At 44.2% G+C, this 22955-nt stretch overlaps 1 protein-coding gene across 3 annotated transcripts; it reads left to right on the top strand.

The window, feature by feature from the left end:
• Positions 1 to 986: 986 nt before the first annotated feature.
• On the top strand, positions 987 to 22158 carry LOC110520454 (nectin-3). Of its 3 annotated transcripts, XM_036975015.1 has the most exons (11): positions 987 to 1118; positions 1403 to 1475; positions 2039 to 2149; positions 2237 to 2386; positions 10743 to 11048; positions 18065 to 18167; positions 18378 to 18532; positions 20941 to 21043; positions 21170 to 21212; positions 21313 to 21390; positions 21500 to 22158. In XM_036975015.1, the coding sequence occupies exons 2-10, from the start codon at positions 1421 to 1423 to the stop codon at positions 21346 to 21348; spliced, it is 1062 nt and encodes a 353-aa protein (XP_036830910.1). In that variant the 5' UTR covers positions 987 to 1118; positions 1403 to 1420; the 3' UTR covers positions 21349 to 21390; positions 21500 to 22158. The 3 variants fall into 3 exon arrangements, with proteins under 3 accessions (XP_036830910.1, XP_036830909.1, XP_036830908.1); XM_036975014.1 differs by having other exon boundaries at positions 2039 to 2386; positions 20941 to 21019; XM_036975013.1 differs by having other exon boundaries at positions 2039 to 2386.
• The last annotated feature ends 797 nt before the right edge of the window (positions 22159 to 22955 follow it).

Below are 22955 nucleotides of genomic sequence, written 5' to 3'. Positions count from 1 at the left end.
GTTTGAGTTGTTCGGGTCACAAAGAAGAATATTCGTGAGACGCAGACCAAATGAAAAGATGCTGGATTAGAGCTTGACACCATCTGTCAAGCATGGTGGAGGTAATGTGATGGTCTGGGGTGCTGTAGTGGTGGTAAAGTGGGAGATTTGTACAGGGTAAAAGGGATCTTGAAGGAGGCTATCACTCCATTTTGTAATGCTATGCCATACCCTTCTGTCTATAATGGAGTGGCCAGCACAGTCACTGGATCTCAACCCTATTGAGCTGTTGTGGGAGCAGCTTGACCGTATGGTACGTAAAAAGTGCCCATCAAGCCAATCCAATTTGTGGGAGGTGCTTCAGGACGCAATGTTGTGAAATCTCTTCAGATTACCTCAACAAATTGACAACTAGAATGCCAAAGGTCTGCAAGGCTGTAATTGCTTCAAATGGAGGATTATTTTACAAAGCAAAGTTTGAAGGACACAATTATTATTGCAATTAAAAATCATTATTTATAACCTTGCCAGCGTCTTGACTATATTTCCTATTCATTTTGCAACTCATTTCATGTGTGTTTTCATGGAAAACAAGGACATTTCTAAGTGACCCCAAACTTTTGAACTGTAGTGTATATAGTGTATCACCAGAGAGGGGGGTCCCAAGTCATACAGATTCTGGCCTGTTGTTGTTTATAACTATGTTTTTCTTAAAGAAAATACATAATTTTGTCCCATCATTGTTATTTATTTGTAGTGAGGACTATGTGTATGTTTCATGTTTCATAACCAGTATAGCTGATTGGGTCTGGAAGGCAGGTGGGTAGGAGGCCTAGTGCTGTATCCACTGCTGTTTAGGCGGGGTGCGTGGTCGCCGGGTAGGGGTACAAGTGAATGAGGAGGGGGGTGGGAGTCATACAGCTCACTCCAAAGAGGAAGCACACAGCCTATGAAAAGCCAAGAGTCTGCGAGTGGGGTGGAGCCTAGACTGTCTCATCCATGATCCACCCCATTGTGCTATAGCTGCTGTGGCTTACTGAATTAGTGTTTTCCAACAGTAGGAGGACATTTTTCTGTCAGCACAAACATCAAAAACAAATGTCTGCTATTTCAGCAGAGGAACTTCCATTCATCAAAAGGTTAGTGGTCTCTTAAATTTACAGATACAAATGTTTAGATCCATTATTACTGACCAATGTAGGACTGGTTGTTTATTTTGGAGAAAAGGTTTTGGCTACATTGCAAGATGTGCATAGTCTCCATCAAAGAGTGATGATTGCAGACCAATGCTTGAATACATTTTATTGCATAGAACATTATTTTACATACAGCTCAGCCTACATAATTGTCTTACATAAACAATGAATAGATCCAATTTAAAAAGTAATATAATTACATAATTACATTTCCCCTCTGATCCTAGCAATGAGAAGAGCAAAGCATGTTACTGAAGCTGAGCTGTGTGATTCTACTCATCATCCAGAGGGATACAGAAAGTAGGTTTCCAATTGTCTCTTTCTTCTTATTGACACAAGGCAAGACAGTAACACCCACCAAACACACAATCCCACCATTCAACTGTAGTCCTTGTCCTTTTAGGGTACATAAGGCACACACATCAGCTCAGTAAGTTGACAATGTTTTTATCTCAGTAGTTTTGAGACATGCTGAGCATTCACAAATATCTGGGAATGTATTGAATATCTTAGTCTTGATTTAGTGTTAATATAGAGTCAGGGCTTTTGGCGTATTATTCTAATAACATATTCACTAAGTAGTTTCAGCCTAGACTGGACCCAGATCAGTCCGTGCTTTAGCCATCTCATCTGACTATGGCTGTCCAAATGGGGTTAGGGTCAAAGATTGAGTAATTGGCACATTTGTTGTTGCAATAGCCACATTTCAGCATCAATAGGATTTCATAGTTCATAAGCACAGCTAAATACCAATAATGGTCTTGTCTGTGTGTTTAGGTAACATCTCTGTTTATTAGAGTTCATAAACATCTATTCTACAGGTATCTTCTGGAATGTTTTTTAGGCTTGTGTTTTCTCTACAGGTACACGGGTCATTGGTGAATGCAGGACTGTGGTACAGGGGGAGGATGTGGACTTATCCTGCAGACTGATAGAGACAACTGAGGACCTCGAACAGATAACATGGCAGAAAAGTACTTGGGAAGAAACACAGAACCATAATTTTATGCTGATTTATCCCAATGGGGTTACTAAATTTATTGCACCGAATGGATTGAGTGGTAGAGTCCAGTTTATTGGGAACCCATCAGAAAACCTTGGATCTATTCGAATAACAGCTGTCAGACTGTTTGATGAAGGCACCTTCACATGTATCTTCAGTGTTTTCCCTAGTGGAGCATACACTACAGAGATACTTCTGACTGTGCTTGGTAAGAACTCTTCCTTCGCTCTTTGCATCACTGTTTCTATGATTGACAGTGTGGAAAGACTAAATGTGATAATCAATACTAGAAAGGTAAGAAGTTGGTAGTTTCATAATTCAAGTGAAGCAAGAGCAGAGCCCTCATCTACAGAACCCTCATCTTCCATCTTCTCTGCGCTTAGAAAAAAAGGTTCCCAACGGGTTCTTTCCAGAGGGACACGATTCAACCTTTAACCTTTTTTTATCCTAAGAACCTTTTTTGGAAGAAATAGTTATTTGATGATTCTGTGGCAGTCATACAATTTTGTCAGCCGGTTATTGCCATACAAATAAAGACTGCATGTCTCACGGTAACTGACTGTTACTTAACATAATCATGTTTAACTTCTCCGGACCTCCACACATACAAGTTGCTGATGTGCGCCTTTGGAATATCTACATAAAAAATATAAATAAGTTTAATATACACCATCACAATAAATAAATGTATTATTTTAATCAGGTCTAAAGAAACATTATGATATGAAGAAAATGTATTTCAGAATAACAATTTCAGAATAACAAAATATGAGTTGGCCTACTGCGTGCTATGTGGCTATGCTCCATGCCATATGCTGTATTCTTGTTATTTTAGCTGACAAGATATTCTTTAAGTCCCGTGCCATTATTTTATTTTATATGATTTTATATTATGAAGAATGTAATTGAAGGATATTTTTCTTGAAACATGTCCTATATGCTAGATTTAGAGTTTAGTTGTGAATGATACCAACCTTAAAATGTCTTAGAAATCAAAACATATGGTGCAACATTAGGCTGTTGATGATTTGAGGGTGCACTTCCTCAGGGTGCACTGCTGTTCTCTCATCAAGTGATTTTCACTCATCAGACTATTCTCAATTTAATCTTGTTTTTACTAATGTGTAAAATACATGTCATCTGTATGCACTCGGTTAGGGAATGGAGGCCGCCAGTTTTCCCGACAGTCTGATATTCAATGATGATAGATAGGCCACTTCGGTTTCATAGTGGAGCATGTGCTTAAGAGCAGCTGAGAAATAAATACAATAACACTTATTTCACTCCACGCATTATCCACTGTTTGAGGAGTATGCTGTCGCTGCCCAACAGGTGATATTTCACCTAAACGCTGTATGCCATCGGCTCTCCAATCGTGTTCCTGCAGCTACCCAATGCTTAATTTGGGAAACCAGAATGCTGATATACATATGCATAAGCTCTAATGTGCATATGGATGTTCTGAATTAATCATCACCTTGTGAGCTCTGTCCATTTCGTTACACCGTTTCAACCTGCTGTTGAACTTCTTTCTTCAAATTGATCATCACAGTGAGGTGAGTTTTAAAAGTATGAAAAAGCTGTTTTGATGATAAGTGTTTGGTGTGATTTTCGATTGCACATGCACTGTTCTCAAAAGTGATGACAAATGCAATCATGCATCGAATGGTTTATTATAAAGGTGCATTTTTATGGTGAAAATTATCTTCCAAAACGTGAAACTCACCCTCAGCCTATGTATGCCAGTAGGCTATACTGGTTATAAAGCAAATGAATGTGCTTAATTTTAAGAAGTTACTTGGCCACTTTAGTTGTGCTACAAACCTTATCAAAACATGTAGGTATATGGGCTAGGGTACATGAGGTGTGCGACTATGATTTGCAGTAGTGTAAAGTACATAAATAAACATACTTTAAAGTACTCCTTAATGTAATTTTTTGGGGGTATCTGTACTTTCCTTTACTATTACTATTTTTGACAACTTTTACTTTTACTCTACTACATTTCCGAAGATAATATTATACTTTTTACTCCATACATTTTCCCTGACAAAGCAAAGTACTTTTTTAAAGAGGTAAATCAGCTTTAATGTTGCAGATAGATTCTAAATTCCATCAATGTAATTGTCTGCATCACTTCCAATCCCTCATGTATTCTTTGCAAATATATATTTATATATATATATATATATATATACACATACATACATACACACATAGATAAATACAGATCCCATTTTTTTAAATATATTTGACTTTATTACTTTCTAATCCTACCACCCGTCCCCTAATTGGAGTAAACTAGTGAATACTATATACATTTTATGTACGCAGTCAATTTTACAATATTTCTATTTTGTTTGTTTTTACTCCTGTCTTTCTCTACCCTCAACCTCTCACTGTTCCGTGACAGGTGCACGATAATGATCCATTCTAAATAAAAACTAATTTCACACATATATTATTTAGTATATGTAAAGATGACACTAAATTAAGAACAGTCTGATGGGTGACAATATTAGCCTATCACTTGTGAATGATGTATTATCACTTAGGAATGAAGCCCAGGTTGTGCAGTAAGGCAAGACACAGCTTGCCTTTGTTTTGCAACTTTTTGAAATCATCAGTGATGGGAAAAGTACCAAATGGTCAGACTTGAATAAAAGTATAAATACCTTAATAGAAAGTTACTCAAGTAAAAGTGTAAGTTACCAAGTAAAATTCTACTTGAGTAAAAGTCTAAAAGTATTTGATTTTAAAAATACTTAATTATCAAAAGAAAATGTAATTGCTAAAATATACTTAAGTATGAAAAGTAAAAGTTAAAATAGAAATAATTTCTAATTTCTTATATTAAGCAAATCAGACTGCACCATATTATTGCTTTAAAAATGTACGGATAGCCACGGGCACACTCCAACAGTCAGACATGATTTACAAAAGATGCATTTGTGTTTAGTGAGTCCGCCAGAACATAGGCAGTAGGGATGATCACGTGTTATCTTGATAGTGAGTGAATTTCACAATTTTCCTGTTCCGCTGAACATTCAAAATGAATTGAATTCAATTGAATTTATTTTGGATAACAGAATGTAGTATTCGAGTAGGCTCGAACAGGCTCTAACAGCATACGCCGGGGACCCCTCGATGTCCAGAGGGGGCGGAGGAACCTCCCGCACCTCAGACTCCTGGAGTGGACCAGCCACCACTGGCCCGAGGAGAAACACATGGAACGAGGGGATAATACGGTAATCTGGGGGAAGTTGTAACCTGTAGCAAACTTCGTTCAGTCTCCTCAGGACTTTGAATGGCCCCACAAACCACAGGCCCAGCTTCCAGCAGGGCCGGCGGAGGGGCAGGTTTCGGGTCAAGAGCCAGACCCGGGGCCTCACTGCGGTGTCGATCTGCGGCCCATTGCTCGTGCACATGAGCGGCGTCCCAGGTCTCCTCCAAGCGCTTAAACCATTCGTCCAGCTCAGGAGCCTCGATCTGGCTCTGATGCCAAGGTGCCAGAACCGGCTGATACCCCAGTAGGCACTGGAAAGTGGAGAGGTTAATGGAGGAGTGGCGGAGCGAGATTTGGGCCATCTCTGCCCAGGGGATGAACGCCGCCCACTCCCCCGGCCGGTCCTGGCAATAGGACCGCAGAAACCTACCCACATCCTGGTTTACTCTCTCCACCTGCCGTTACTCTCGGGGTGAAACCCTGAAGTAAGGCTGACTGAGACCCCCAGACATTCCATGAACTCCCTCCAGACCCTTCACGTGAACTGGGGACCTCGATCAGACACTATATCCTCAGGCACCCCGTACTGCCGGAAGATGTCTGTAAACAGAGCCTCCGCAGTCTGTAGGGCCGTAGGGAGACCGGGCAAAGGAAGGAGACGACAGAACCGATCCACAACGACTCACAGAAGATCTGTGAGAAAATCCACCGATAGGTGCAACCACGGCCGTTGTGGAACGGGTAAGGGCTGTAGTAACATCCCTCTTGGCAGGTGCCTAGGGGCCTTGCACTGGGCGCACACCGAGCAGGAGGAAACTAACCCTCACGTCCTTGGCCAAGGTGGACCATCAGTACTTCCCACTAAGACAAAGCACCATCCGACCGATGCCAGGATGACCAGAGGAGGGTGACGTGTGGCCCCAATAGATCAAACGGTCGCGGATAGCAGACGGAACATACAGACGCCCAGCTGGACACTGGGGGGGAGTGGGCTCTGTGTGTAACGGCCACTCGATGTCCGCGCCCAGCTCCCATATCACTGGTGCCACCAGGCAAGAGGCCGGAGTATGGGAGTGTGATCCATGGACCACTCCTCTGTGTCATACATCCGGGACAGTGCGTCTGCCTTAGCGTTCTGGGAACCTAGTCTGTAGGAAAGAGTTAAAACAAAACGAGTAAAGAACAAGGCCCACCTTGCCTGGCGAGGGTTCAGTTTCCTCGCCGCCCAGATGCACTCCAGATTGCGGTGGTCAGTCCAGATGAGAAAAGGGTGTTTAGCCCCCTCAAGCCAATGACTCCATGCCTTCAGAGCCTTGACAACAGCCAAAATCTCTTGGTCCCCCACATCATAGTTTCGCTCCACCGGGCTGAGTTTCTTTTAAAAAAAGTGCAGGGACTGAGCTTTGGTGGTGTACCCAAGCATTGAGAGAGCATGGCTCCTATCCCAGCCTCGGACGTGTCCACCTGCACTATGAACGCCAAAGAGGGATCCGGATGAGCCAGCACGGGAACCGAGGTAAACAGAGCCCTCAGGTGACCAAAAGCCCTGTCCGCCTCAGCCGACCACTGCAGTCGCTCCGGTCCCCCCTTCAGCAGTGAGGTAATGGGAGCCGCTACCTGACCAAAACCCTGGATAAACCTCCGGTAGTAGTTGGCAAACCCTAAAAACCGCTGCACTTCCTTTATCGTGGTGGGAGTCGGCCAATTATGCGCGGCTGAAATGCGGTCACTCTCCATCTCCACGCCTGAAGTGGAAATGTGGTACCCTAGGAAGGAGACGGACTGTTGGAAGAACAGACATTTCTCAGCCTTGACGTACAGGTCATGCTCCAACAGTCAACCATGCACCTTGCACACCAGTGTAGAAATGCGGAGTATATCAGAATGTCGTCGATATACACCACTACACCCTGCCCGTGCAGGTCCCGGAAAATCTTGTCTACAAATGCCTGGAAGACTGATGGAGCATTCATCAGCCCATATGCACCAGGTTGTAAGCGCTCCTGAGATCCAATTTTGTGAAGAAGCGCGCCCGGTGGATTTACTCTATCGCACTGGCTATGAGAGGCAGCTGGTAGCGTGAGTCCTGGGAAGTGCTGCGTCTACCAGGAGATTTATCGCACAATCCCCCCGTCGATGGGGTGGTAATTGAGTTGACTCCATATAGATTGCAAAATAGTTGGGAAGAGATTTTTGACTTACCGACTCCATGGCACATGGTTTATGAACAGATACGCAAAATTATGCCGGATTCAAAACTTTGAATTGTTAAATTTAAATTATTATACAAAATTCTTGCAACCAAACGAATGCTATTTATATGGGGGATGCAACCTTCCCAGCTCTGCAGATTTTGCTGCGAAGAGACAGAATCATTAGATATTTTGTTTTGATACTGTCCATACGTAGCTTGTTTTTGGTCACAGGTCCAGGAATGGCTGAAGAATTGCTATATTTACCTGTAGCTAACTCTGCAGATAGCACTACTGGATGATCTGAAAAGTCATAGTCAATTGATCAATAATATAATAATACTGTCAGCAAACATTGTATTTTTAATGTATAATCTGTAGAAACAATGAAAATAGAAAGGTTCAGATTTTTTGGTGAAACATCACCGAATCGTTGAAAAATATATGGTAAATAAAAATCCAATATAGATAAGAGATAGATGGGAGGAGTTGAACACAAAATAACTCATGTTAAACATACTGTGTCCTTAATACGTCTATAATAAGCACACATCATTTTGGGCTCCAGAGTGTGCAGTGATCTCAGACACTGCATCTCAGTGCAAGAGGCGTCACTGCAGTACCTGATTTGAATCCAGGCTACATCACATCCGGCTGTGATTGGGACTCCCATAGGGAGGCGCACAATTAGCCCAGCGTTGTCTGGGTTTGGCTGGGGTAGGCCGTCATTCTAAATAATAATTTGTTCTTAACTTGTTGGGGATAGGGGGCAGTATTTTCACTTTGGATGAATTGCGTGCCTAGTTAAATAAAGGTTCAAATAAATATAGGTTATAAGTTAAATATACTTAAGTATAGTGGTATAAAAAGTACTCAATTGTCAAACTTGAGTAAAAGCACAAAGTAAAAGTAAATGCTATACATCATATTCCTTATACTTAGCAAACCAGAAGGCACAATCTTCTTCTTATTTTTAATTAGGGACAGACAGGTGCACACTCAGACATCATTTACAAACACAATAGTTGTGTTTTGCGAGTCTGCCAGATCATAGGCAGTAGGGATGACAAAGCGTTATATTGATAGGTGCCATAATTCTGTCCTGCTTGAGCATTATAAATGTAAGGAGTACCTTTAGATGCAAGGGAAAATGTACGGAGTAAAATGTACATTATTTTCTTTAGGAAGGTAGTGGAGTAAAAGTAATAGTTGTCAAAAGTATTAAAAGTAAAGTACAGATACCCCCACAACTACTTAAGTAGTACTTAAAACTAGTATTACTTAAGTACACCACTGGTCTAGCCTATAGAAAGCTGATGGGATACTCCCTCCCCTTTTTAATAGAGGCCATCAAAACTATGTTTTCTCATGCAATTGCATAGCTTATAGAAATGTGTTTTATTAGATTTTCAATTACCTTTGCAATGATGTTAGAGGGACAATAGTGTGCAGAGTACCAAGCAGTAAGCAAAATTGGAAGGCTACTAATGACCATCAGCAGCATCAGAGCTTGGAGAAGCCTAAACACCCATAACCATTCCCATCATTATCATATTTCCCAGCATGCTCTATTGCAGGTAGATTTGTTTGTTTCAATATCTGTGTTTTGGTATTAACCTTATGCTACACGGAAAAAAATAACAATATTTTTCTAAAATGTTTTGATCTTTTAATAGTTAGACTAAAATTGATATTTTACAGAGTTTCCTGAACCTGACAGTCTTTCTAAAATGCTTGTTGAAGGTGATTAAAAGTTCCAATTGTTGGATATCTTCATTCTGGCTGCAGAAGACACATAAGCCTAATTTTCTCCAGCTGTGCTCCATTCTGGCTCACACAGTAAAACAACACATTTCACTGCAATTATCCGGTGTATGTGACAATAAAACAGAAAGTAGATTTGATTATTTATGGAGGGTTCTTGGCAGAACCATTTAAAGGGGGATCTATGAAGAACGCATAGAGATCCAATTCTAATTCCTAATTCTATGTAAGAACCCTACACAGAGGGTTCTAGGTAGAACCAAAAAGGGATCCCATATGGGGACAAACTAAAGAACCCTATGTGGTTGTACTTAGCACCTTCCTTTCTGAGAGTGTATCCTCTTACTCAAGCTGTAAACCAGGAGAGTACAGGCATCAATAGTTTCCCTAATGGTGGAACAGATGTTGGAATATACAGAATACACCATTATATCCAGCATTCCTTAACAGTATAATCACTGGGCTGTGAATGATTTGTGGAACTGCTGAAGCTGAAAAACAGATTTTGGGATGTGTGTGTGAAACGTAATACCTCAGGTGCAAGTACCTCTCATCAGGGTGAGCTGAAACCTGTTTAAACTGGATTTGCCTAAACCTCCAATACAGTACTGTTAAGGGAGTTTTTAACTATAATGACTAATTATGTATACATTTCAATCAGGATGTACTAATCAGAATACTATTATGTTACTGTATATGTACTAATCAGAATACTAAATGTTACTGTATATGTATGAATTTTCTTTCTTGATCCTGGTACTGAATATAATGTGTGTGAATGTGGTCAAGAGTTAGAACAATGACTATCTGTTCCTTGGTACAAATGAATCAGACTGGCTAGAATGCTTATCTACACGAGAAAACCTTGACTCGTAAATTATATTAAATTGGTAGGGAGACGGATGTGGGAAGGCTTGAGATACAGCCTTTGTACTGGAACGGAGATGGCACGGGGTGGTGTTGGAACTAATGATGTCATTTTCAGTTTATAACCTGTGGTAACCTGTATCGTGGGAGTACTCTCTTGAATAAAGGCTGCTATTTGACTTTAAGACCGGGCTCTGTCCATTCCTATAAAATAAGGGTCTTACAAATTCTTATGAATTGACAGAGTGTTTAATTTTAATTGGGTATTAGAATAGAGGAATAAAATTCCTTCAATAAGTACATGTCGTTACTAATGTATATTGCAATTGAACAAATAGATAACATGAAATGGTTTATTTAAAGTTTGTTGGACATATAACATGAGCATTTCATGTGATGTGAGGTCTGTTTTGGTAGTTTTTCCATGTATAGTTCAACATTTACAATGAGTTACTTGTTCATGTTTTCTGTTCTCTGTTCTTTTCTGTTCTCTGTTTGTTTGTTTCTGGCCACAGTTCCTCCAGTAGTGAGTGTGACAGTTTATGTTCCTCCTGTCACTGGGGAGAATGAGGTTGTCTTAGCAACCTGTATGGCTGCTGGTGCCAAGCCACAGGCAGAAGTGACATGGAAGACGGGTGCATTTGGCAGTTTGTTGAGGACAGTGACTAACTTCACACAGCACACCAATGGAACCACCACAGTACTCAGCCACCTGCTAGGGTTGCCAACCAGAGCAGCCAATCAGCAGCAGGTCCAGTGTGTGGTCAACCAGTCTGCCCTGGCAACAGAAAGGAGCTACAACTACACCATAGATATCCACTGTAAGTATATACTCCACTACTACTGCCCTACCCTATAGACAGACACTGTAAATATATTCTACTACCACTGTCCTACACTAGCCGCATCCACTGTACATTTATATTCCACTATCAATGTCATAGACCATAGACATCCACTGTATGTATAGAGTCTCACTGTCTATGAATAGAGTCTTACTGGCTGTAGCCTAGTAGCCCTCTTGTCAGAGTCGTGTTTATAGGTGGCAGGGAAGTCAGGCGCAGGAGAGTCAAACGGAGTGTAATGTAGTCTTTTAATACATGTCCACTAAACATGCTCCAAACACTAAATGTACATACATAAATAAACATGGGTACGAGGACCCGTCGTGCACCCATACAACTATAAAAACAACACTGACATAAAACAATGTCTGACAAAGACATGAGGGGAAACAGAGGGTTAAATACACAACCGGTAATGAATGGGATTGAAACCAGGTGTGTAGGAAGACAAGACAAAACCAATGGAAAATGAAAAATGGATCAATGATGGCTAGAAGACCGGTGACGTCAACCGCCGAGCACCGCCCGAACAAGGAGGGGGCAACGATTTCGGCAGAAGTCGTGACAGTACCCCCCCTTGACGCACGGCTCCAGCAGCGCGTTGACACCAGCCTCGGGGAAGATCGGGAGGGTGAGGTGCAGGGCAATCCGGATGGAGACGGTGGAATTATTTTAACATGGAAGGATCTAACACGTCCTCCACCGGAACCCAGCATCTCTCCTCCGGCCTGTACCCCCTCCCAGTCCACGAGGTACTCCGGATGGAGACGGTGGAATTATTTTAACATGGAAGGATCTAACACGTCCTCCAGCGGAACCCAGCATCTCTCCTCCGGCCCGTACCCCTCCCAGTCCACGAGCTACTGAAGGCCCCTCGCCCGACATCTCAAATCCAAAATGGGTCGAACAGAGTACGCTGGGAACCCCTCGACGTCTAGAGCAGGCGGAGGAACATCACGCACTTCAGCCTCCTGGAGCGGGCCAGCCACCACCAGCCTGAGGAGAGACACATGGAACGAGGGGTTCATACGGTAATTAGTGGGCAGTTGTAACCTATAACATACCTCGTTCACTCTCCTCAGGACTTTAAACGGCCCCACAAACCGCGGACCCAGCTTCCGGCAGAGCAGGCAGAGGGGCAGGTTTCGGGTCGAGAGCCAGACCCTGTCCCCTGGTGCGAACACCGGGGCCTCACTGCGGTGACGGTCTGCACCAACTTTCTGGCGCATTATGGCGCGCTGAAGGTGGACGTGGGCTGCCTCCCAGGTTTCCTCAGTGCGCCGAAACCAATTGTCCACCACAGGAGCCTCGGTCTGACTCTGATGCCAAGGAGCCAGAACCAGCTGATACCCTAATACACATTGAAAGGCAGTAAGGTTAGTGGAGGAGTGACGTAGCGAGTTCTGGGCCATCTCTGCCCAGGCACGAACTCCGCCCACTCCTCCGGCCGGTCCTGGCAATAAGACCGCAGGAACCTACCCACATCCGGGTTAACTCTATCCACCTGCCCATTACTCTTTGGGTGAAAACCTGAGGTAAGACTAACCGAGACCCCGAGACGTTCCATGAACGCCTTCCAGAACCTTGATGTGAACTGGGGACCCCGATCAGACACTATATCCTCAGGCACCCCATAGTGCCGGAAAACATGTGTAAACAGGGCCTCCGCAGTTTGTAAGGCCCTAGGGAGACCATGCAAAGGGAGGAGATGACAGGACTTCAAAAACCGATCCACAACGACCAGGATCGTGGTGTTACTCTGTGTAGGTGGAAGATCGGTTTTAAAAAAATCCACCGACAGGTGCGACCACGGCCGCTGTGGAACAGGGAAAAGGTTGTAGCTTACATCTGGGCAGGTGCCTTGCACTGGGCGCACACCGAGCAGGAGGAAACATAAATCTTCACGTCCTTAGCTAAAGTGGGACACCAGTACCTCCCATCAAGACAGCGCATCGTCCGACCTATCCCAGGATGACGTGTGAGCCCAATAGATCAATCGGTTGCGGACAGTAGATGGAACGTACAGACGACCAGCTGGACACTCAGGGGGAGAGGGCTCTGCACGTGACGCCCACTCAATGTCCGCGTCCAGCTATCACACTACTGGCGCCACCAAACACGAAGCTGGGAGTATGGGAGTAGGATCCATGGACCGCTCCTCTGTCATATACAGCCGGGACAATGCGTCTGCCTTAACGTTCTGGGAGCCTGGTCTGTAAGAAAGAGTAAAAACAAAACGAGTGAACCACATGGCCCACCTTGCCTGGCGAGGATTCAGTCTCCTCGCTTCCCGGATGTACTCCAGATTACGATGGTCAGTCCAGATGACAAAAGGGTGTTTAGCCCCCTCAAGCCAATGCCTCCACACCTTCAAGGCTTTTACGACAGCTAACAGCTCCCGGTCCCCCACATTATAGTTTCGCGCCGCCGGGCTGAGCTTCTTCGAAAAGAAAGCACAGGGGCGGAGCTTCTGTGGCGCACCCGAACTCTGAGAGAGCACTGCTCCTATCCCAGCTTCGGATGCGTCCACCTCCACTATGAATGGCAAAGAGGGATCCGGATGAGCCAACACAGGAACCGAGGTAAACAGGTCTTCAGGTGCCTAAAAGCCCTGTTCGCCTCAGCTGACCACTGCAAGTGCACCGGCCCCCGGTAGTAATTGGCAAACCCTAAAAAACGCTGCACCTCCTTTACCGTGGTTTGAGTCGGCCAATTACGCACGGCTGCAATGCGGTCGCTCTCCATTTCCACTCCTGATGTGGAAATCCGATGCCCTAGGAAGGAGATGGATTGTTGGAAGAACAAGCATTTCTCAGCCTTGACATATAGATCATGCTCCAACAGGCGACCAAGCACTTTGCGCACCAGGGACACATGCTCGGCGCATATCAGGATATCATCGATATACACCACTACACCCTGCCCGTGCAGGTCCCTTAAGATCTCATCTACAAATGATTGGAAGACTGATGGAGCATTCATGAACCCATATTGCATGACACGGTACTCATAATGACTTAAGGTGGTGCTAAATGCTGTCTTCCACTCATCACCCTTCCGAATACGCACCAGATTGTACGCACTCCTGAGATCCAATTTTGTGAAGAAGCGTGTCCCGTGCATTGACTCAATAACTGTAGTTATAAGAGGTAGAGGGTAACTATATTTCACCGTGATTTTATTGAGACCTCGATAATCAATGCACGGGCGTAAACCGCCATCCTTCTTCATAAAAAAGTAACTCGAAGAGATGGGTGAAATGGATGGCTGAATGTACCCCTGACACAGGGATTCAGAGGCATATGTCTCCATAGCCACCGTCTCCGCTTGCGACAGAGGATACACGTGACTCCTGGGAAGTGCAGCGTCTACCAAGAGATCTATCGCACAACTCCCCCATCGATGGGGTGGTAATTGAGTCGCCTTCTTTTTACAGAAGGCGAGAGCCAAATCGGCAAATTCTGGGGGAATGCGCACGGTGGAGACTTGGTCTGGACTTTCCGACCGTAGTAGCACCAACGGAAACCCCTAAACACCTACCTGAGCACTCTCGCGACCACCCCGTGAGAGCCCTCTGTGGGGGTTATGACAAGCTAACCAGGGTAGGCCTAGCACAGAATACGCAGGAGAATCAATAAGGAATCTTATCCTTGTGACCCTCCTGCGTTATCATACACAAAGGAGCGGTGACCTCCCTGATAAACTCTGACCCTAATGGTCGACTATCTAAGGCATGAACAGGGAAAGGCATATCCACAGAAACAATAGAGATCCCTAAGCTATGAGCTAAACTTTTATTAATGAAATTCCCAGCCGCACCTGAATCTACCAGCGCCTTTTACTGGGAATGGGGGGGGGGGGGGGGGGGGGGGGGATCAGGAAAGGTGACAGAGACAAACATTAGTGCAACAGATGGCTCTGGATGAGAATGGTGCCTACTCACCTGGGGTGATGCCAGAGTGCCCTGCCTGCCTTCTCTATTCCCAGAGGAACCAACCCGGCACCGACCAGCAGTGTGCCCTCTGCGACCATAGATGGTGCTCGAGCGGGAACACCCTCCGGTCTCCCTGCGCACCATCCCTCCCAATTCCATAGGTTCGGGAGAGAGGGTGCGGGAGGATGGAACAACCAGACCCCGATCTAGACGTCCACGAGTAGCCAGCATGTTGTCCAGCCTGATGGACATGTCCACCAGCTGGTCGAAGGTGAGGGTGGTGTCTCTACAGGCCAGCTCCCGATCGACGTCTTCGCGTAGACTACAACGGTAATGGTCGATCAGGGCCCTGTCGCTCCATCCAGCACCGGCAGCCAGGGTCCTAAACTCCAGAGCAAACTCCTGTGCACTCCTAGTCTCCTGCCTCAGATGGTAGAGGCGCTCACCCGCCGCTCTGCCTTCGGGTGGGTGGTCGAATACTGTCCTGAAATGGCGGGTGAACTCCTCAAAATGGTCCATCCTCCTCTCTACACAGCGCTGGCCCACTCCAGGGCTTTCCCGGTGAGGCACGAGACGAGGGCACAGCTCTTCTCACGGTCCGATGGAACTGGGGAGACCATGGCCAGATACAAGTTCAGTTTAAGGAGAAAACCCTGACAGCCGGCAGTATCTCCGTTGTATCCCGTGGGTAGGGATAAATGGATCTTGTTTAGTTCAGGAGGAGAAAAAGCGTTCAAGGGAGATCCCGGTTGTGGTGGTGGAGGTGCTGGAAAAACTCTTTCTCTCCCAGCAGTCGATATTCTGGACAACGCGATCCATGGCGGCGCTCAGACTGTCAATCTCCTCCGCTTGTTCCATGACGCGTTCCTCCATCTCCATGAGCGCAAAATCTTCTCCTCTAACCAGTCCATGTGTCACGGTCGTGAGGAGAGACAGACCAAGGCGCAGCGTGATTAAAGTTCCACATCTTTTAATAAAGTGAAACTTCCAAACAAAACAATAAAAAACCAATGAACCGTGACATCAGTGGTGCTACATGCACATAAACAAAACAATATCCTAAAACACAGGTGGGAACAATGGAGAACTTAAAGTATGATCCCCAATTAGAGACAACGATAATCAGCTGCTTCTAATTGGGAACCATACCAAGTACACCAACATAGAAATAGGAAAACTAGAACACCCCCCTTGTCACGCCCTGACCTACAACACCATAGAGAACCAAGGGATCTCTATGGTCAGGGCTTGACACCATGTCTGTCTATACACTCTTAGAAAATACGGTTCTATCCTAGAACCAACAGGAGAAGCCTTTGAAGAGAATCCTTTGAATAACCCCCTATTAGATCCAGGTAGAATCCATTAGGTTCCAGGTAAAACCATTTGCACAGAGGAAAGCATTTGATCTAGCCCCGTAACAACTGTTATTTTCTTTAGCTTAAACATAGTTCTGAGGCACAGAGTGGCATGGACCTTTACAAGGCTTTCATTGTACTGCTCCTCTACTGCAAGTAATCAAACTGAAATGAAGGAAGATAAGGTTTTGCCTCATCTGAGCTTTGGGCCAGTAACTGAAAGGTTGCTAGATTGAATCCCTGAGCTGACAAGGTAAACATCTGTCGTTCTGCCCCTGAACAAGGCAGTTAACCCACTGTTCCTAGGCTATAATTGTAAATAAGAATTTGTTCTTAACTGACTTGCCTCTTTAAACAAACGTTCAATTAAAATCAAACAAATCTGTGGATTAAAGTTCCACTCCTGTCGTTGTTGTAGTTGTAATATAGCTGTCTTGGTATTGGTGTGTGAGTGTAGGTCTTTTTACATTCTATACCTGCAGTAACTGTAATCACCTCTCTGTTCTCTTTCTCTGTCTCTCAAATCAAAGAAAATTAAATGTTGCTTATCACATACGCCGACTACAACTGGTGTAGACTTAACATTGAATTGCTTGCTTAAAATCCTTTCCCAACGATGCAGAGTTTAAAAAATAAATTCAATAGTAACTAACACAAGAGGAATAAAATAAAATACGCAAGAAAGGAGCTATATGCAAGGAGTACCAGTACCAGATCAATGTGCAGAGGTACGAGGTGGTTGAAGTAGATATGTACATGAAAACAGGGTCAAGTGACTAGGCATCAGGATAGTAATAATAATAGTAAAATAAAGAACAGAGTAGCAGCAGCAAATTATGTGTAAAAGTCTGTGTGTGTATGTTAGTGTGTGAGTGTCTGTCTATATTTGTGTGTTTGTGTTGTGTCAGTATGCGTGCATGTTATGTGTGTGTGCATATTTAGTGTTTGAATGTGTGATGGATTTGTCTGTGAGTGGCAATGTAGTGTGGGTGTGTAAGTGAGTGTGTAGGTGTGTATAAATAGTCTAGTGAGTGTGCGTAGGGTCAGTATATATCAGGTCAGTGTATATGTAAAGTGTAGAGTCAGTGCAAGACAGAGTCAGTACAGATAGTTCAGGTACCATAATTGATTATTTAGCAGCCTTATGGCTTGGGGGTAAAAGCTGTCTCTGAGCCTGTTGGTCCTAGAGCCGATGCTCCGGTAGCAGAGTGAACAGTCTATGGTTAGGGTGGCTGAACTCTTTGGCAATTTTTCGGGTCTTCCTCTGGGACCACTTGCTATAGAGATCCTGGATGGCAGGGAGCTCGGCCCCTGTGATGTTACTGGGCTGTTTGCATCAACGTTTGTAGCGCTTTGCGGTCAAGGGCAGTGGAATTGCCATACCAAGCGATGATGCAGCTACATAATTTTTTGAGGATCTGAGGGCCCATTCTCTTCAGGACTGTGCGGGTGAATGTGGACCATGTTAAGTACTTACAGATGTGGACGCCAAAGAACTTAAAGGTCTCGACCCACTCCACAACTGCCCCGTCGATGTGGATGGAAGTGCTCTCCCTTCTTTCTCCTATAGTCCACAAACAACTCCTTTGTCACCACACTGCTAAGTCTTTGACTTCCTCACTGTTCTTACTGTATATGAGTTTGAACCATCACTTTAGTCTCTCTCTCTCTCTCTCTCTGTCTCTCTCTCTCTCATATAGATCCACCTCAGACAGTGAACGTTACCTTTAGTGAGGCCTCTAAAGACACAGTCTTACTATGTGTAGCAGATGGCAACCCACACCCCAACTACACCTGGAGCAGGTACTTACTCCTATGTAAACAATTTCATACCAGTTTAAATGTAAATGTTATCTGCACATGTTAAGACATGAGATCTAAATAAGCTAAAGGACAGTTGTTGAATTATGCTGGCAGTCAAATCATGCCTTTGTCTTTAACACACACACACACACACACATACAGTCACACACATACTCTCAGCCCCTCTCCTTCTCTCTCTCTCCCCCTCAGAGTGGCCCAGCCATGGCCTGAGTCTTCAGTGAGAGCAGAGGGAGACATAGTGCACTTCCTCAGTCTCAGCTCTGAGCTGAATGGTCTCTATGTCTGTGAGGCCTCCAACCCCTACGGACGAGCAACTGGTTCCCTCAATGTACACATATTCTCTGGTGAGATGCACCTGAGACACACACACACACACACACAAACACACACATTCATGCTACTTGCTTATAATTGATTGATTGCCTAATTTATTGAATACTTTATTGTCCCATAGGGAAATTTGTCTGATAAATATACAGGCTTTCCTGGTATACACATGAAACACATATATGAGGTTGAGAAATGTGATGTAGCATGGATAACAAAGTTGAGCCAGATGTTCACTTATCTTTCACTGCATGTGTTAATATCAGACTTATGGCCTCATTACCCTTTCTACAGGAAGGTACTGTATAACCACTAACTGAGATGGTCATGATACACACTTATCTCTTACTGCATATGTACATGTCGTTTAACCTACAGTCATGGCCGAAAGTTTTGAGAATGACACAAATATTGATTTCCACAAAGTTGGCCGCTTCAGTGTCTTTAGATGTTTTTGTCAGATGTTACTATGGAATACTGAAGTATAATTATAATCCTTTCATTAGTGTCAAATGCTTTTATTGACAATTACATGAAGTTGATGCAAAGAGTCAATATTTGCAGTGTTGACCCTTCTTTTTCAAGACCTCTGCAATCCGCCCTGGCATGCTGTCAATTAACTTCTGGGCCACATCCTGACTGATGGCAGCCCATTCTTGCATAATCAATGTTTGGTTGTCAGAATTTGTGGGTTTTTGTTTGTCCACCTGCCTCTTGAGGATTGACCACAAGTTCTCAATGGGATTAAGGTCTGGGGAGTTTCCTGGCCATGGACCCAAAATATCGATGTTTGGTTCCCCGAGCCACTTAGTTATCACTTTTGCCTTATGGCAAGGTGCTCTATCATGCTGGAAAAGGCATTGTTCCTCACCAAACTATTCCTGGATGGCTGGGAGAAGTTGCTCTCGGAGGATGTGTTGGTACCATTCTTTACTCATGGCTGTGTTCTTAGACAAAATTGTGAGTGAGCTCACTCCCTTGGCTGAGAAGCGAAGCCACACAAGAATGGTCTCAGGATGCTTTACTGTTGGCATGACACAGGACTGATGGTAGCGCTCACCTTGTCTTCTCCAGACAAGCTTTTTTCCGGATGCCCCAAACAATCGGATAGGGCATTCATCAGAGAAAATAACTTTACCCCAGTCCTCAGCAGTCCAATCCCTGTACCTTTTGCAGAATATCAGTCTGTCCCTGATGTTTTTCCTGGAGAGAAGTGGCTTTTTTGCTGCCCTTCTTGACAGCAGGCCATCCTCCAAAAGTCTTTACCTCACTGTGCGTGCTGATGCCCTTCCTGAGCAAGCTCTGTACTGGTGGTGCCCCGATCCCGCAGCTGAATCAAATTTAGGAGACGGTCCTGGCGCTTGTTGGACTTTCTTGGGCACTCTGAAGCCTTCTTCACAACAATTGAATCGCTCTCCTTAAAGTTCTTGATGATCCGATAAATGGTTGATTTAGGTGCAATCTTACTGGCAGCAATATCCTTGTCAGTGAATGTAACGGGATTCTTCCTGGGAAGGAGAGGCGGACCAAAATGCAGCGTGGTTATTATTCATGGTTCTTTAATAATGAAACTATACATGAATAAACTACAAAACAAGAAAGGTGAAACCCGAAACAGTCCCGTGTGGTACTGACACAGGAGACAACCACCCACAAAACCCAACCCAACACAACACAAAACAGGCTACCTAAATATGGCTCCCAATCAGAGACAATGACTAACACCTGCCTCTGATTGAGAACCATATCAGGCCCAAACACAGAAACAGACAAACAAGACATCCAACATAGAATGCCCAGTCAGATCACACCCTGACCAAACAAAACATAGAAACATACAAAGCAAACTATGGTCAGGGTGTGACAGTGAAGCCCTTTTTGTGCAAAGCAATGATGACAGCACGTGTTTCCTTGCAGGTAACCATAATTGACAGAGGAAGAACAATGATTCAAAGCCTCACCCTCCTTTTGAAGCTTCCAGTCTGTTATTCAAACTCAATCAGCATGACAGAGTGATCTCCAATCTTGTCCTCGTCAACACTCAATCTGTGTTAATGAGATAATCACTGACATGATGTCAGCTGGTCCATTTGTGGCAGGGCTGAAATGCAGTGGAATTTTGGGGGGGGATTAATTAGCATGGGAAAGAGGGACTTCGTAATTAATTGCAATTCATCTGATCACTCGTCATAACATTTTGGAGTATATGCAAATTGCCATCAAACAAAATGAGGCAGCAGACCTTGTGAAAATTAATATTTGTGCCATTCTCAAAACTTTTGGCCACGACTGTAGTATTATCTCTTTGTTTTCTGCAGGAAAGTGTTTGCATCAGAGCCATTGTGTTTCCTAGGGCAACAAGATTACATGTCATTGTAAATGAAGACTGTTTGTTATGTTAATTGTATCCCCTCTCTCCTCACAGAGACCTCTGCTGCCTGTTGGGTTCTACTCGTTGTCATTCTCTGTCTGATTGTTGCTGCGGTTGCACTCATGTTGTACAGGTACAAATACGGACAGTTTCCTTGGTAATATCAACTATTGTAATATTATGAACAAAATGTTCCATTATGAAAAAAAATCATTTTCATTTGATGATCATATATGGATTTGGATCAAATTCAGATTATATTTTTTTCTTGACGATATTCCAGGAGTCCAATCATTGCCAATAACCAGTTCCAGGCACCACCACAGGTATGTGACTATGTTAAAGTCCACCATTGTTGTGTGATTAACCTATCTCATCAGCCACCTTTTGGTATGCAATAATAATGTTATAATGTCTGATGACAAGGTTGAGGAAGATGAACCTGGGACGTCTGGGTTCTAACACTCCAAACCAGGAAGGTGGATAAGGGAGAAGTAACGTGATGTAAGGAACACACATTATTTTTATTATTATTTTGTATTTTTAACATGATTTATATCTTGTTTGAGGTCTTGTCTATTCATGAGGTATGATTGTTGTGCTTTTTTTAAAGAAATCACTGGACAGCCTGAGAACAGATGCCAGAAGAAGCGCAGACATGCACTATGTGGGGGAAGAATTCCAGTCTGCACATTCTCCAACGCTACAGCCATTTGCAAGAACAGGCACATTCTCCAACTTTAAAAAAATATGTATTTAACTAGGCAAGTGACTTAAGAACAAATTCTTATTTACAATGACGGCCTACACCGGCCAAACTCGGACAACGCTGGGAAAATTGTGCGACGCCCTATGGGACTCCCAATCACAGCCAGTTGTGATACAGTCTGGATTTAAAACAGGTTGTCTGTAGTGACCTCTCTAGCACTGAGATGCAGTGTCTTAGACCACTGTGCCACTTGGGAGCCTAATGAACAGGGACCCTATGCAGGATTCTCTGTGACATTAGAAACCTCAGCTTGGCCCCTCCTCCACCACAGCTTTAAATAGTGCTGGTCCTCGTTTCCATTTTTGTTCCCCTCTCATGGACTCTGCCTTGCCGTGGTGGAGGGGCATTGTTGCTTCAGTGGGAACAACAACTTTCCTTTATGTATATGCACTGCTCAAAAAAATAAAGGGAACACTAAAATAACACATCCTAGATCTGAATGAATGAAATATTCTTATTAAATACTTTTTTCTTTACATAGTTGAATGTGCTGACAACAAAATCACACAAAAATGATCAATGGAAATCAAATTTATCAACCCATGGAGGTCTGGATTTGGAGTCACACTCAAAATTAAAGTTGAAAACAACACTACAGGCTGATCCAACTTTGATGTAATGTCCTTAACACAAGTCAAAATGAGGCTCAGTAGTGTGTGGGGCCTCCATGTGCCTGTATGACCTCCCTACAACGCCTGGGCATGCTCCTGATGAGGTTGCGGATGGTCTCCTGAGGGATCTCCTCCCAGACCTGGACTAAAGCATCCGCCAACTCCTGGACAGTCTGTGGTGCAATGTGGCGTTGGTGGATGGAGCGAGACATGATGTCCCAGATGTGCTCAATTGGATTCAGGTCTGGGGAACGGGCGGGCCAGTCCATAGCATCAATGCCTTCCTCTTGCAGGAACTGCTGATACACTCCAGCCACATGAGGAACCCAGGGCCAACCGCACCAGCATATGGTCTCACAAGGGGTCTGAGGATCTCATCTCGGTACCTAATGGCAGTCAGGCTAACTCTGGCGAGCACATGGAGGGCTGTGTGGACCCCCAAAGAAATGCCACCCCACACTATGACTGACCCACCACCAAACCGGTCATGCTGGAGGATGTTGCATGCAGCAGAACGTTCTCCACGACATCTCCAGACTCTGTCACGTCTGTCACATGTGCTTAGTGTGAACCTGCTTTCATCTGTGAAGAGCACAGGGCGCCAATGGCGAATTTGACAATCTTGGTGTTCTCTGGCAAATGCCAAACGTCCTGCACGGTGTTGTGCTGTAAGCACAACCCCCACCTGT

The sequence above is a fragment of the Oncorhynchus mykiss genome, chromosome 3 (assembly GCF_013265735.2).
Source record: "Oncorhynchus mykiss isolate Arlee chromosome 3, USDA_OmykA_1.1, whole genome shotgun sequence".
In the NCBI taxonomy this organism is placed as follows: Eukaryota; Metazoa; Chordata; class Actinopteri; order Salmoniformes; family Salmonidae; genus Oncorhynchus; species Oncorhynchus mykiss.
The sequence above is the reverse complement of the archived record's forward strand: the minus strand, read 5'-3'. Positions and strand labels throughout refer to the sequence as shown.

Coding starts and splice junctions, on each gene's coding strand:
- LOC110520454 (XM_036975013.1), top strand. CDS start 1,421: ATGTTACTGAAGCTGAGCTGTGTGATTCTACTCATCATCCAGAGGGAT. Junction 18,168..18,377: donor CCCAACTACACCTGGAGCAG/GTACTTACTCCT, acceptor TCTCCCCCTCAG/AGTGGCCCAGCCATGGCCTG. Junction 21,213..21,312: donor AGTTCCAGGCACCACCACAG/GTATGTGACTAT, acceptor TCTGATGACAAG/GTTGAGGAAGATGAACCTGG.